A 13,549-nucleotide genomic window follows, 5' to 3' on the forward strand; every position below is an offset into this window, starting at 1 on the left:
ATGGATGGAGAGGTGGATGGATGGAGAGGTGGATAGATGATGGATGGGCAGGTGGATGGGGATGGATGGATGGATGATGGATGGAGGGGTAGGTGGATGACAGATGGACAGGTGGATGGGGACGGATGGATGTCCTTGAAGAGCATGTCCTTTAGTGCCGAGCAGACAGGTGAAGAGCTGACTCAGATGAGATCCCTGCAGAAGCCTGTCCTCCGTCCTGCACACCTTCCAGACTGCAGGCTCCCTGGCTGCAGCCCCAGAAATGAAAGCGGCTTTGAGGGAGCACCAGATGTGGCATCCGCTGCTCTGAGTTAAATTAAACATCACAGCCCGCCGTCCGCATGTGTCACAGGGCTGCCTCAGGCACAGGACAGTTTCCTTTCACACCGAGCAGCGAGCAGCGAGCAGCGCCAGGGAGAGCCGGGCCTGGCAGAGCTCTGGCTCTGCCTTTGATGTGCCCTCTGGAGAGCTAACCCCTCCCGGGGTGTCCCTCCCCCCAGGGCTTGGCAGGCTCCGTCCTAAAGCACCAGACCACAGAATGGGACAGCAAAGGGCCCCAAAAAAGGCCATTGTCATGCGCTGGCTAAAAATGTAAGAAAACCCGAGGATTTACATAATCAAGCTTCACATGCATTATTCATGAGCTGCCTCTTCATACACAATGCAGGCACTGGACATCCTTCAATGGACAGGGTCTGAGATAGCCACGTTGAACCTGTGACGGGGACCCCAGAAGAGCTAGAGCTGGGAACTTTCAAACGTATGGAATTCACAACTGAGGGGCAGATTTGTATGAACCGGAGCCATGAGCACGGCAACGCTGTTGGCATTATTTATCGAGCGCTTACCAAGCGGCAGGCACCTGCTCCACCGGACACATGCTTGCTCTGTCCCATCAGCCTGCGCAGAACGCTGGCGAGGGCCAGCCCATCTGAGAGAGGGGAGCACTGAGGCTGGCGGAGGGTAATGTCGCCGACTGCCCAGCGCAGAAGCAGGATCCCCACAGGCACCTGCTGCCCCCCCACCCCCAGCCCCGGCTCACTTTTCCACGCCCATTCCTCGCCATCCCCCTCACCAGGGCATCCCCCGCCCCCTCGCCCTCCACTCACCCCTACCCTGTTTTCGTACCGGGGCTTGGGTTTGCACTTGAGATTGGCTATTGATATGTTGTCAGAAATACCTGTTTGTCAGGGGAAAAAATGATAACTTTTTAAAGTTTTGCTGGATTCTGAAGCGAACTTGTATACATCTGTCTCTCATCAGTTCCTTCCAAGGAGTATGTATTCATTTTTAAAAGCGAAGTTAAAGGGAAATAGAATTCCTTTTTATTTTTTAAGTTTTACACCTAATATTTCCACAAAGAGCCTTATTTTTTTTTTTTTCAGTCCCCAGCATACGGTTTTACCTGTTCACAGAAACGGCCTGGGTGGAGCCCTGGGGAATGAAATTACTCACCTGGAGCTTCAGGTCACCCCCTTCTCCCCCCAGAAAATGTAGTTTGTAGTTTTAATGTTTGAACCTCTCTTTGCCAAACGGAACTTTCCAGAATCAAAAGGCATGCTTCCATACTAATTAATACCTGTGGCTGTGAAAACGAGGCTTGCTATAAAACGCAGAGAAATCCTCAGTGCTGGGCATCCCCCAGAGAACCCTGTGGTCACTGCCTCCAGGTGCCTCTGGAATGTCCTGGGTCCGCAGCTCCGTCCACGTGATAGAAAGGCAGGGACAGTGGCCCAGGCTGTGCTGGGTCCAGTCCACTCCCCACGTCTCTAGAGCAGACGGCAGTGCCTGTCGGAGTTCACGCAGGAGGACTTCAGAGTCTAACAAACAGGGTTCAAGCCCCACCTCCGCCCCAGGGACCCTGAGTCAGCGGCTGAGCCTCTATCTCAGGGTCCTCAGCAAAAACCACCAGAAATGGTAGCGATGGGATCTGTTCACGGGGCCCTGGGAGGTACAGTGATACGATGCCCGCAGTGCCTGGCACACAGCAAGCTCGGTTACCACCAGGGAGAGAAAGGCAACTAACTCTGGTTTCCAGGGAGCGTCCTGCCGCTGTCAGGCGCAGCAGACCCACATCCTCTTTCCGTTCCCTGTGCTCCCAGAGCCCCCCGCTCCTTTGTCGCCTCTTTCTACTTGGTGAACACAGCGAGGGCTCCAGCCCAGAAAAGGCCCAGATGCTTTTTGTGAAGAGGTTAAGGCTGGGATTTGCAATAGGAAATGTGTCAACGCACAGAAGTGGCCGTTTGAGAAGCACGCAAGCCCTTGCTTAGCCCTCTCAGGGCCCCAAGTGTGAGAAAGGCTGAAGTGCACTGGCTGCTTCTGACAGGGGAAGCAGGCCCCGCTGGCCTGCCGGTCAAATTTCCAGCCAATGGAACGCCGGCCAAGGGGCGTGGCCACAGCGTTGCCAGGTGGTCTCAGGAACCACCTCTCCTCTGCTTAATTAGCTCAGATCCCTCATCTTTAAGATGAGAATAAAAACGGCACCGACCACATAGCATTCAATTCCATGAGAACATGTATACAAAACCCTTAGGACCACTCAACAGATGCTCTTATACCATCATCATTATCACTGTTCTTTCAACTCACTATTTTCCCAGATTTTCTTGGGCCCAGGTATTCTCAAGACCCTGGTTCCCTCAGCGCCACTTGTGTGTGTGTGACCGCGGAGTAGAAATTGGCAGATGTCGTGTAGGATGGGATGGGGTAGGGATGGGGTAGGGGGCGGGAGGTGGTACCCTCTGGCCCACACAAGGATGAAAAAGTAAAAACATGGTTAGGATGGCCCAGGATAGGGATAGAAGATGGCTGAAGAAAAAGGCCCTGGCCCGAACCCTACCGCCCCCCGTCTCGCATCTTTTGCCCACTAATCTTGCTCACTGATGGGTCTCCCTCAGGAACGTGTAGAGGACCACGAACAGAGAAATGCAAAAGAATCAGCATCTTGCAACTGTGCCTTCAAAGAGAAAGAGAGGCAGGTATGGAGAGGGTTTCTGATCTTGCCACCAGACACAAAGCCCATGTAGTATTTTCAAAGACTGTGAGCTCAGTGCCAGGGTGTGCTGCCTGGGGAACAGACACATACCTCCTTCCCTCCCCTTCCCCAACCAGCCCCTGCCTCCTCCTCCCTTGCCCCTCTCCTGCCCCTCCCCTGCCCACAATCTGAACAAATGACCTAAGAGACAAGCCTCTAACCCAGTATCCGGAGGCGAGAGAGGGCAGAGGGGAAGTCCAAGTGTAGTTCTGGCTGATGGGGCAACCATCCTAGGCTCTACATGATCTGGGGACTTGGAGACTTGGAGACAAGATCGTAAAAGAAGAAGAGAGGAGTGGGGAGCCCCAGGAACCCCTGCCCCAAGAATGAAACAAGTGGGTAAAAGAAAGGAAAAAGCGGGTACAAAATGGAGCCAGGAATGAGGATGAAGGTGCCAATTGTAGCCACCTCCTCCCTACCACAGGGGAGCCTCGTTTGACTTCCTGTGGGCTCTCTGCAGCCACTGGGAAGTGGGGAGCCCAGCGTGGTCCAGACTCATGGTGTCCATGAGACAAGCAGGATGCGATGCTCAGAAGCGTTCTCAGAACAAAGGCGATGCTGGCTCTTCCCTGGCGAGGACACTGTGATATAATGAACAGCATCCCAAGAATAGCAATGCGAGGTTGGCTGGGCCACGTCTGAGAATAGCTTTTGAGGCAGACTGATGTCATCACACATCCCAGTGAGTCCAGGAAACGCGGGTGTGCGGGGGCCAGGCTCTGCCCTTCGGCGCTCAGCTGTCCACTGATGGGACCTAATCCAGAGAGAGATTTTGGAGCAATGTTCAAACTGGGTTTCCCTGGAGCCCATGGGTGCCATGGAAGAGAATGACTCCATATACGCACACATGGCGCACACGCGCACACACACACACACACACACACACACCTCACTTCCACTAGAGAAGCTCTTCATTGCCTCTTTCATATGCCAAGTTCTTCCAGGGATTTTGCTTGGGTAAAGGGTTCTCCTACAAAAAAAAAGGGGGGGGAGGGAAGATGTTGGTTTAAAAGCACTGCTTTATAATATCTGGGAATGTGACTGTCTTATGAGCATAGTTCCTCTCAACTAGGTTTGTGATAAATACTGAGTAGCTGCAAGCTCAAGGCCTTCTCCACAGAAAAGGCCTGGAGGGCACCTGCTGGTTAAACACGGGCCTAAGCCTGCAGAGACCAGAGCTCTGAGACAAGTTAGCACAGCGGTTCCCAACCTGTGGGTCGCGACCCCTTTGGGGGTCGAACGACCCGACCCTTTCACAGGGGTCGCCTAAGACCATCGGAAAACACATATATAATGACATATTGTTTTTGTGATTAATCACTATGCTTTAATTATGTTCAATTTGTAACAATGAAAATACATCCTGCATATCAGATATTTACATGACAATTCATAACAGTAGCAAAATTACAGTTATGAAGTAGCAACGAAAATAATTTTATGGTTGGGGGTCACCACAACGTGAGGAACTGTATTAAAGGGTCGCGGCATGAGGAAGGTTGAGAACCACTGAGTTAGCACCTTCCATGACTAGGGAAGAGACTTAGAGCCGCCGTGCCCGTCCCAAAGGCCGGCCTCCTTTCTCCGTGAGTTTTGCGAATGCCCAGTAGGGTTGCCGGAATTAAAAGGGGACAAAACAAAACAAGATGCCCAGTTAAGCCTGAATTTCAGATACACGACACACAGTTACTTAGTGTAAGTATGTCTCAAACCTTGCACGGGACCTACATCCACTAAAACATTCTTTGGCTTCATTCTGAAATCCAGACTGAACTGGGCATCCTGTGTTTCACCTGGCAACCCGCGTGCAAGGATTTACTGAGCACCCGGCAGGCGCCCGGGGCAGGCTCTGAAGCGGGCGCTGCGAGGCGGCAGCCCGCAGATGTTCTCATTTGACTCATGGGATTTTTATTTTTTTAAGTAACATTTCAAAATACGGCACTTTCACGGAATACTCTGGATTCTTGGCTTGACTGGGAACCGCGGGAGATGTGGTGGCGCTAGGCCCACAGGCCCACAGCCGCCATCTCCCAGGCCCCTTAGAAAGATGCTGGGCTTGGGGCGTTACTGGCAGCCCCACCCGCTCGCTTCACTTCTGTTACTTCCCTGGCCCTCAGGGCTCTGTGAGAACAGCCCTTCCCCAAGCCCCTGCACGTTCACCTCCCAAGTGTCCACCTGTGAGGGAGGTCCCAGCTCGCGCTCTCTCGGGGCTGCTGGCTCTTCAGTGAACTGTCCCTGAGATGTGGGGTCTTGGGGAGACCAGGGTCAGCAACAGTAACCAAACCCCAGGGTGAGCTCCGGATTTGCTGTCCCCGCAGAGACTGGCTGCTGCGGCTGTCATCATGCTTGGGGCCTGGGATTCCTGGGGGGAACCCACCGTAGAACCACGTCTACAGCCTCACCCACCGGCCTGGTGGCCCTGCTTCCAGCTGAAGCAGTTTTCCTCCAAGAGGAATACAGGCTCCCCCCGGGCCTCGGTGGACCAGCCTCCTCCCCTCAGGTTCCCCTGGAGTGGGGGACAGAGACCCCTAAGGGGCTCTGCGGGACAGTGTGGCATCGCCGGCCCCGAAGCCAAGTCCCCTTGCAGAGACCCCACTGTCCCCCGCCCCCGTCCCTAGGAAGGCCCAGCATTCCATCCAGATGGGTAGCATCTGAAGGGTGAGAAAAATCCATTTTTCTTCGATGCAAAAGTCAAAGAAGAACGTAGGCTAAATGTTGCCCCTATTCTTTCTGTGTTAAAGAGACGGGTGTTTGTAGAGACAGTGAAGAACAAGATGCAGAACTCCGGTTTGCAGGTGAGCCAGAAGCAGAAGAGAGGACGCAGTAGGAGGTCAGCAGGAAGCCCAGTTGTCAGTGGTCCCACGTCTGTTATGTGTTTGAGCATTTAGTGTCTGCCAGGCACAGAGCTGAGCATCGTCGCCTTTAATCTTCACAGCAACCCAATGCAGTGGGTATCGTTATTATCCCGTTATCAGGTGAGGTGGCTAAGGCTCAGAGACTTTAAGTAACTTGTCCAGAGCCACACAGCTCAGTAGGAGAGTTGGAACTCAACGCAGGTCCCTGACCCAGGTGAGCACAGCGTGCCTTCCTCAAGATAATAAACATCCAGGTAATAACATTTCGACTGGCATTTCTCTTGAATTCCAAGGAAGCAGCCTCTAGAATACTCTTTTCTGAAGAGCTGAGAATCAAGACTATGAAATCCTAAACCTGCTGAAACATTGCCGTTCACAGTTCAGCCCCGGAACTGGAACTGACCCAACCCACACTCGCACTTTGCAGAGAATAGAAGCAAGCTCTCAGGAAGCTCAAGAGCAGACACATTTTCACTGGGAAGGAGAGAGGAGATATATTTGAGTTTGATAAAAGGCCACAATCATTCTGAGACAAAATTATCACTGGGAAAAAACAAGGTGATCCTAGGTAAGGGACATTGTGGGGAAATAGAAGTCTCTTCTCAACCAACCCCCGCGGTCTAAGACTAGAGGGTGGGTGCTCCCCAGAGCAGGACGTTCGGAGGGCAAAGCGCATCCCCAGGGCCCCCCTAGATCCGAGCCCTTTGCCACCCAGCAAAGTGGGAACGAGTGGGAGCCTTGTCACTTACTCATCTGCACATGTGGTCGAGCCGGGAGCAGGCTGACACCGCCCTGCAGCCAGGCTTTGTCTGAGGACCAACTGGGGATGTGTGATGACAGAGGAGGTACTGGGTGGGCCCGATATCTTGGATGTTGTAGGAAGATGTACATCCCTGAGATGTGAAGCCTCCTGGAATTTCAGGCCGCCTCTGGTCTCAACAGAATGTGGGTCGGTGATGCAGAGGATGTGAGTAGGTGATGTGAGTAGGTGATGCGGTGGATGTGAGTAGGTGATGCAGTGGATGTGAGTAGGTGATGTGAGTAGGTGATGCGGTGGATGTGAGTAGGTGAAGCGGTGGATGTGAGTAGGTGAAGCGGTGGATGGGCGGGGCTTCAGCTGAGAGCACAGACCGAGCTCCCCGGCCCTCCAGCCCTCTCGCAGAGTTCAGTGTCTAGAACCTCCTGCGCACAAAAAGGTTTCCTCCAGGTTCCTTGCAAAGTGTGGCTTGGTGTGTCCTTCCTCCACGTGTGCCCTGAGCCCTGTGGGCCTGGAGCCATCGTGACCCCCGTGAGAAAGGACGTGTGGGATCCGATCCTTCAGTCCCGCCCACTCACAAAGGAGCCTCCGCCTCTAGCGAGCTTCAGAACTGGCAGCTGCTTCCTCTCCCAGGTCCTGGGGGGTTGTGTTCTGTCCTCCAAACGCCATTCCTTGGTTTGATTTGCTACTCATCGCAGCTAACAGTCTCTTATAATTACTTGTCAGTTGTATGCTAATGAGGGAACTCTTCCCCTGAACAAACGTGTATTGAATGTCCAGTCTAGGCCACATGCTGTGCCAGGCGCTGGGGCTGGAAGAGTAAACAAAAGGATACTCCTCCGGCCCCCATTCAGTCAGGATTATTCACCAAGAGCCTAGGATGGGCAGGGACTGTCCAGGTGCTGGGTTTCAATCACGAATTCTCAGTGGGGGCAGTATCACCCCCAAGAGGGCAAAATTCCTCTTAGGAAATGTATAAAGCACAGATGTACAGACAGTGCTATCTGTAATGTTAACATGGGTGTGGGAGCAACTAAGAAAAAATGTCTAATGTGATGAAAAAATGTCCACCTGGGTGTCGCTATTTCAGTGACCGGCTTCTAGCCACGCGGTTTCAGTCTTAGGATGAGCCAGGCGCTTCCAGACATCCCAGCTGAGTGCCTGGTGGTCACCTGTGGTCCCTGGTTCAGGGAAGACCCTGCCACGTCTCCCCTGCCCTTCCTGCCCTCATCTGCATCTTCAGATTTCTCATTCCCCATCTCTTCCTCTTCCCAGGCGCCCATCCCGGCTGCCTTCTGCTGGCCCCCTTCCCTTGTCACTCAGAAAAGTGGACCAAACCCCCAAACTCCTGGCAGACCTCGGGGCAGGGGAGCCTGGACTGGGGACGCTTGACTTGTTATAAACTCCCTGTCTCTAATTCCGACAGCCAGCCCCACGCCGGGTCAGGGCACTGGCATTGGGGAACCATCCCCAGCCAGCATTTTTATTGAAAATCAAATGAAAGAGGATGTGAAGGAAAGGTGGTTTCCAGAGGAAAGTTCTCAACATCTGCTGTCTGCACGCAGACAAGGAGCTTTGTGGGCTGGTGCAGACGTTAGCGCTTCTCACCCCGAGATGATATTGAGCGCAGTCGCACAGCACAGCACAGCACAGCACACCCAGGGCTCTGCCAGCCACGACACAGGCCTCTGGGAGGGATGCTCAGACCTGTTTGAACGTGAAAAGAGCTTGGCCCCTTCCATTGAGATCTACCCAGAACCCCTCTCGGTCGCCGAGGAAGACAGGGCAGGTATTCTGGTCCCTGATTGACAGATGAGGAAACCGAGGGTCCCGTAGTAAGTGGCAAAACTGAAATTCTACCACCCACAGCCCTCTTCCCCCAGGGGTATTGTGTCCTCACTGTAGAGTCAAAGCCTGTAGGGAGTAGGGCTGGAATTTGAAACCAGTTGTACAGCTTGAAGGTTGCAATCTACCTACTGTAGGTGCAGAACACAGAGAGAGAATCTTGGGCTGCAATGAATACAAACCTATGCAGGCAGAGAAGGAAGGGGCTTTTATAAGGATACCAGAGTGAGCATCTCATAAACATGGAAGAGCTGAGCCCTAACTGGTTTAGCTCAGTGGATAGAGTGTCAGCCTTTGGACTGAAGGGTCCGGGGTTCGATTCCGGTCATGGGCACATGCCCGGGTTGCAGGCTCCATCCCCAGTGAGGGGCATGCAGGAGGCAGCCAATCAATGATTCTCGTTCATCATTGATGTTTCTATCTCTCCCTCTCCCTTCCTGTCTGAAATCAATTTTTTTAAGTGTAAAAAAAAAAAAAAAAAAAAAAACACGAAGAACTGAAAGGGAGTCTGGCCTCGTGTCTCTTATGCGTGCGCGTGTGCGCGCACACACACACACACACACACCTCTGCTCTGCACTGTCTTTCTGCATCTCTGCCCATCTCTCTTCAATCATGTGATAGGAAGGGATGACCTCGAGGTCCCCCAGTTCAAAGGCCCAGCCCAGGGAGTGAGTAACCTCTCAGAGCCCATTAACCCCAAATGCTGGGAGTGGTCACCTTAAAAGCCCAGCCTGTGCCAAGTGTCCAATCAACCATGACCAGGGCCAGGGCCACACCATGGCTTCCGGGAGTCGGGCAGCGCTCGGAAAAGGGCTAAGCAGACCCTCCAGTCTCCTGCGCTGTCCCTCCTATGACATCAGAGACCTAAGACACGTGCTGTTCGGGGAAAGCTTTCCGGAGAAAGATGCTCCATCACAGTGAATGTGTTCATCCTAAGACGCTCCTGGTTTGAGAAACGTGAATGTTGAAAGGGAGAATGTCACCTGTACACCTGGAAGGGTGGGCACCACAAGCCTTCCGAATGCTCACCTTGGGCGGTGTGACAATGGCGGATCATTTTATCTTCCTTTGCTCACATCTATGTGCATATATACTGTATTTTTTTAAGGAAAGATTTATTTTGAGTAAAAACAAAAAACAAAACAAAAAACATTTGAGTGGAATGTTTGTGGATCTCACTGCACTTATAGATTTAGCGCATTTATGTCTCTTGTTGGTTCAAGGCTGGAGCCAGAAAAGCCGCCCCAAAGACAGACCAAGAAAGAGCGACGCTGAAGAGAGAGTCCCCCAGCAAACCCAGCCAGAGTCTGCAGGTCTTGAAGCCTGGCGGAAGGAACTAGAAATGCCATCGGCCGGCCTTGCAAGATCCTCTGTGAGTCGGTGTGACTCTTCTGGGTCAAAATACTAAGATGCTTTTGTAGGACGTTAAAGCATGTTCCCCTCGTGTGTTGCTTCCGAGACTGGTATTTTGCACAATGCTGTATTTTGTTCTGTTTTTTTCTTTCTTCCTTTTTTTTTTCTTCCTTTTCGTTTTTCTATTTTTTTCTGCACAATACTGTATTTTGGAATGTGTGAGGTGAGGCGTTCTTTATTAAAAATAATAATGTATAACATACGTAGGCATGTGAAGAATATAAGTTCGAAACCCAGACATATGGGTCTAGGCTAGTGATGGCGAACCTATGACACGTGTGTCAGAGGTGACACGCGAGATCATTTTTTTGGTTGATTTTTCTTTGTTAAATGGCATTTAAATATATAAAATAAATATCAAAAACATAAGTCTTTGTTTTACTATGGTTGCAAATATCAAAAAATTTCTATATGTGACACGGCACCAGAGTTAAGTTAGGGTTTTTCAAAATGCTGACACGCCGAGCTCAAAAGGTTCACCATCACTGGCCTCGGAGATACAATTATCTGGTTCCACGTTGGAGTCCTGGCCCCCCCAAATGTCACACCACCAAGGAGCGCCAAGAAGCTCACAGTTAAGAAAACCCGAGACGGATACCAGGGCCACGGGCTAGGATGGTAACCGCAGCGCTGCTGTGAGTTTATTATAATAAATTCAGAACGCCAATCAGTTTTGTCGCCACCATGATACTGACTAACATTGATATGGCACTCGGCAGTTCTCAAAACGCTTCTCATCTAATCCTCCCCCAAGCCCGGGGAGGTAAATACTGTCGTGTTATGTTCCCCGTTTGACAACTGAGGAAGCTGAGGCCCAGAGAGGTTGGGTGGCCTGTCTAAAACCACACAGCTAGTGAATTTAAGAGTTGGGTCTGGAATCCAGGTCTCTAGTTCCATTTCATACTACCCATCCTGCTGCACCAAGGTGGCCCTGTAACTGAGGACAGACCAAGTACCCAGTCACCAAAGAGCGCACACTGGCCAGGTGGACAACACCCCTTTTTCATGGTGTGTGGAGAGAACCCCATTTTTCTTGCTCTGCTCTCTACTTCTCCCGCGTTCTACTCCCTCTCCAGCCAGCCACCCTCTTACCGCCTCTCTTTATGGCCAGGACCACCGAACAAAATGGGAGGAAGAGCCGGAAGTTATGAATATCATTTATTTTTTATTTTTCAAAAGCCATAATAAAAATAATGTGATATTTCAAAACTAAATGCATGCGTTATACTGATTAAAACTAGAAGGAAATAGATTTTCTTGGTGTGATATTCCACCGAAGGTCCACCTAACCCAGGGTTAGGTTCTAATGTCAGTGAGAAAGGTAGGCATTACCTGATCTTAACAACACTCTTGAAATTTCTGGAACTTTTTTTAAACTTATTATTTATACTGTACCATATCCCAGAAGTCCAAATCAGCAAGTTTTTCTCCAGCATCTGAAGAGACCACTTGGGTGGGCAGCAGTTCAAGCATCTGGCTCATGTTTGGGAGCCAAATTGTATTAGGAAAAAAATGCTTGTTGGTTGAATATTTGAATTTGCATAAGTTAAATGTAATGCCTATATGACTCCATATATTTTAGGTCTTTCTAAGGATGTGTTCAGTCTTATCCTATGAACATTATAACTCATGATGGCAATTTCTTTTCTCCCTCTCCCTCCCCCCCTGCCCCGCCCTCTGCCCCTGCCAAACTAGGTAACTTGTTAGGTGTCTCCCCAGCCACACACCCCTTTCTCTGAGAATGCACCCGCCCTGCCTGCAAAAAGGCTTGCCCTGGCTAATACTGCTCTCTTGGCCACAGCTGGTTGGTCAAGCCAGACCAATCAGGTTTCTCTTCTAATTCAAGCTGGGCCAATCAGCACCTCTGTTTTTAGTGTTTGGAAGGGGACTCTGGGATGTCACACAAGTTATTAGTGGTCCTGGAGCTGAGAATCTGATGCAGTCCCAGGGCTGGGATGACCATTTCCTACCTTGTATTTGGAGGAACAAAGCCAGCCTTCAGAGAGAGAAGGCTGGGGTAGATATGCAATGGTAGAGACAAGAAACCAAGACCCCAGAGAGACAATGTAGCAGATACTACCAGTCCCTTAGTTATCGCTTCCCTCTGCTGCATAAGCTGAAGGCTGGTCCCCTTGATTTCCCAGCCTCCCTTGCAGCTAGAGTTGGCCATGTTGTTCACTTCTGACCAATGACATGTAAGTGAAGGCCCCTGGGGAGGATTTCTCTTTGGCAATAAAAGGCACATCTTGGTTAGGAGAAAAGTTTTTGCCCTTTTCCCCTTTTCCTTGTCTCCTCTTTGTCTCCTGGAGCTCAGACTTGGAGCTGGAGCAGCCATTTGGGGATCACGAGGCAGCAAGCAAGAGGCTAAAGCCAGCCTCCAACGACAACGGAATGGAAAGATGAGAAGGGCCTGGGGCCGCATCCCTGTGCTCTGCGCCATGCCTGAACTGCCTACCTCTGTACTTCCTATTGTGGAAGACAATAAATTTCTTCCTGTTTAAGCCACTGTAGTCGGGTGTACTTGTGGGACAAACCACTCAAAACGTAGCGAGTGAAAATAAAACGATTTATTATCTCTCAGGATTCCATGCACCAAGGTGGGCACTTGTACTGGGCTGAGATGGCTTGGCTGGGACTGGTTTAGAAGGGCTTCATTTACATGCCTGGTCACTGGCAGGCAAGTTGGGTTAGGTCAGTGGTTAAATCACCTCAATCTGGAGTGATTTTGCTCCCCAGGGGACATCTGGCAATTTCTGGACACAATTTTTGTTCTTACAATTGGGGAGGGGGTGCTGAACATCCTACAGTGCCCAGTGTTCCCCACAACAAGGACAAATTTGACCCAAAATTAGCAGTAGCGAGAATGAGGTTACATCTGGGACAGTTTATCTCTGCTTGGGGTGGTCTTTCATGATGCAGCTGGCTAGACCAGGCTCTTTCTTTCTTTCTTCCTTTCTTCCTTTCTTCCTTCCTTCCTTTCTTCCTTTTTTCCTTTCTTTCTTTTTTAATTATATTTTTACTGATTTCAGAGAGGAAGGGAGGAGAGAGAGATGGAAACATCAATAATGAGAGAGGATTATTGATCAGTTGCCTCCTGCATGCCCCTCCCTGGGGATCGAGCCCGAAACCTGGGCATGTGCCCTGACCGGGAATCAAACCCATGACCTCCTGGTTCATAGGTCAATGCTCAACCACTGAGCCACGCCGGCCGGGCTAGACCAGGCTCTTTCATGTGTGGTGGCACAGGTTCCCAAGAGCAGCAGGAGAGATCAAGCCCCAAAGTATAAACACTTACCTGCCTTGTGTTTGTTCATATTCCATCAGACAAAGCAAGTGGCCAGAGTCCGTTTGGGAGGGGCTCCGGATTTCCACAATCTACCCACGTCCAGTGTTCTGTTATTTGAAACTGACTGCAGTCCAACTGATACCAATGGAGAAAGTTGCCTTGATTCCTGATAACTTTCTGGTTCCTAATCTTTTTTCTTCAGAAAGCCAGTTCCAATGCCTGCCCCGGGGTCCCACTAGGACCCTTTGTATCACTCAAGATTCTTTGATGGCAAACAACTGAAACCTCCTGTGGCTAACTTAAGCAGAAAGGGCGTTTATTGAAAGGAAATGAGGATCTCTGGCCAGTGTGGCACAGT

General features: G+C 50.8%; 1 protein-coding gene across 10 annotated transcripts in view; it reads left to right on the forward strand.

Annotated features, from left to right (window-relative positions):
* FHAD1 (forkhead associated phosphopeptide binding domain 1) overlaps window positions 1–12,351 on the forward strand; it is a 90,379-nt gene extending 78,028 nt beyond the window's left edge. For 4 of the 10 annotated variants that reach the window (XM_070404133.1, XM_070404142.1, XM_070404138.1 and 1 more), the window contains 3 exons: window positions 2,898–2,978; window positions 9,716–9,864; window positions 11,601–12,351. In XM_070404133.1, coding sequence (XP_070260234.1) covers window positions 2,898–2,978; window positions 9,716–9,832 — 198 coding nt within the window. In that variant the 3' untranslated portion in view covers window positions 9,833–9,864; window positions 11,601–12,351. Of the gene's footprint in view, window positions 1–155; window positions 1,297–2,897; window positions 2,979–5,775; window positions 5,830–9,715; window positions 9,865–11,600 lie in introns of those variants that run through there. The other 6 variants (XM_070404144.1, XM_070404134.1, XM_070404135.1 and 3 more) reach the window with 6 other exon arrangements.
* The last annotated feature ends 1,198 nt before the right edge of the window (window positions 12,352–13,549 follow it).

The sequence above is a fragment of the Myotis yumanensis genome, unplaced genomic scaffold (genome assembly GCF_028538775.1).
Source record: "Myotis yumanensis isolate MYYU_CA2020_CCGP unplaced genomic scaffold, mMyoYum1.0.hap1 SCAF_2, whole genome shotgun sequence".
NCBI lineage: Eukaryota > Metazoa > Chordata > Mammalia > Chiroptera > Vespertilionidae > Myotis > Myotis yumanensis.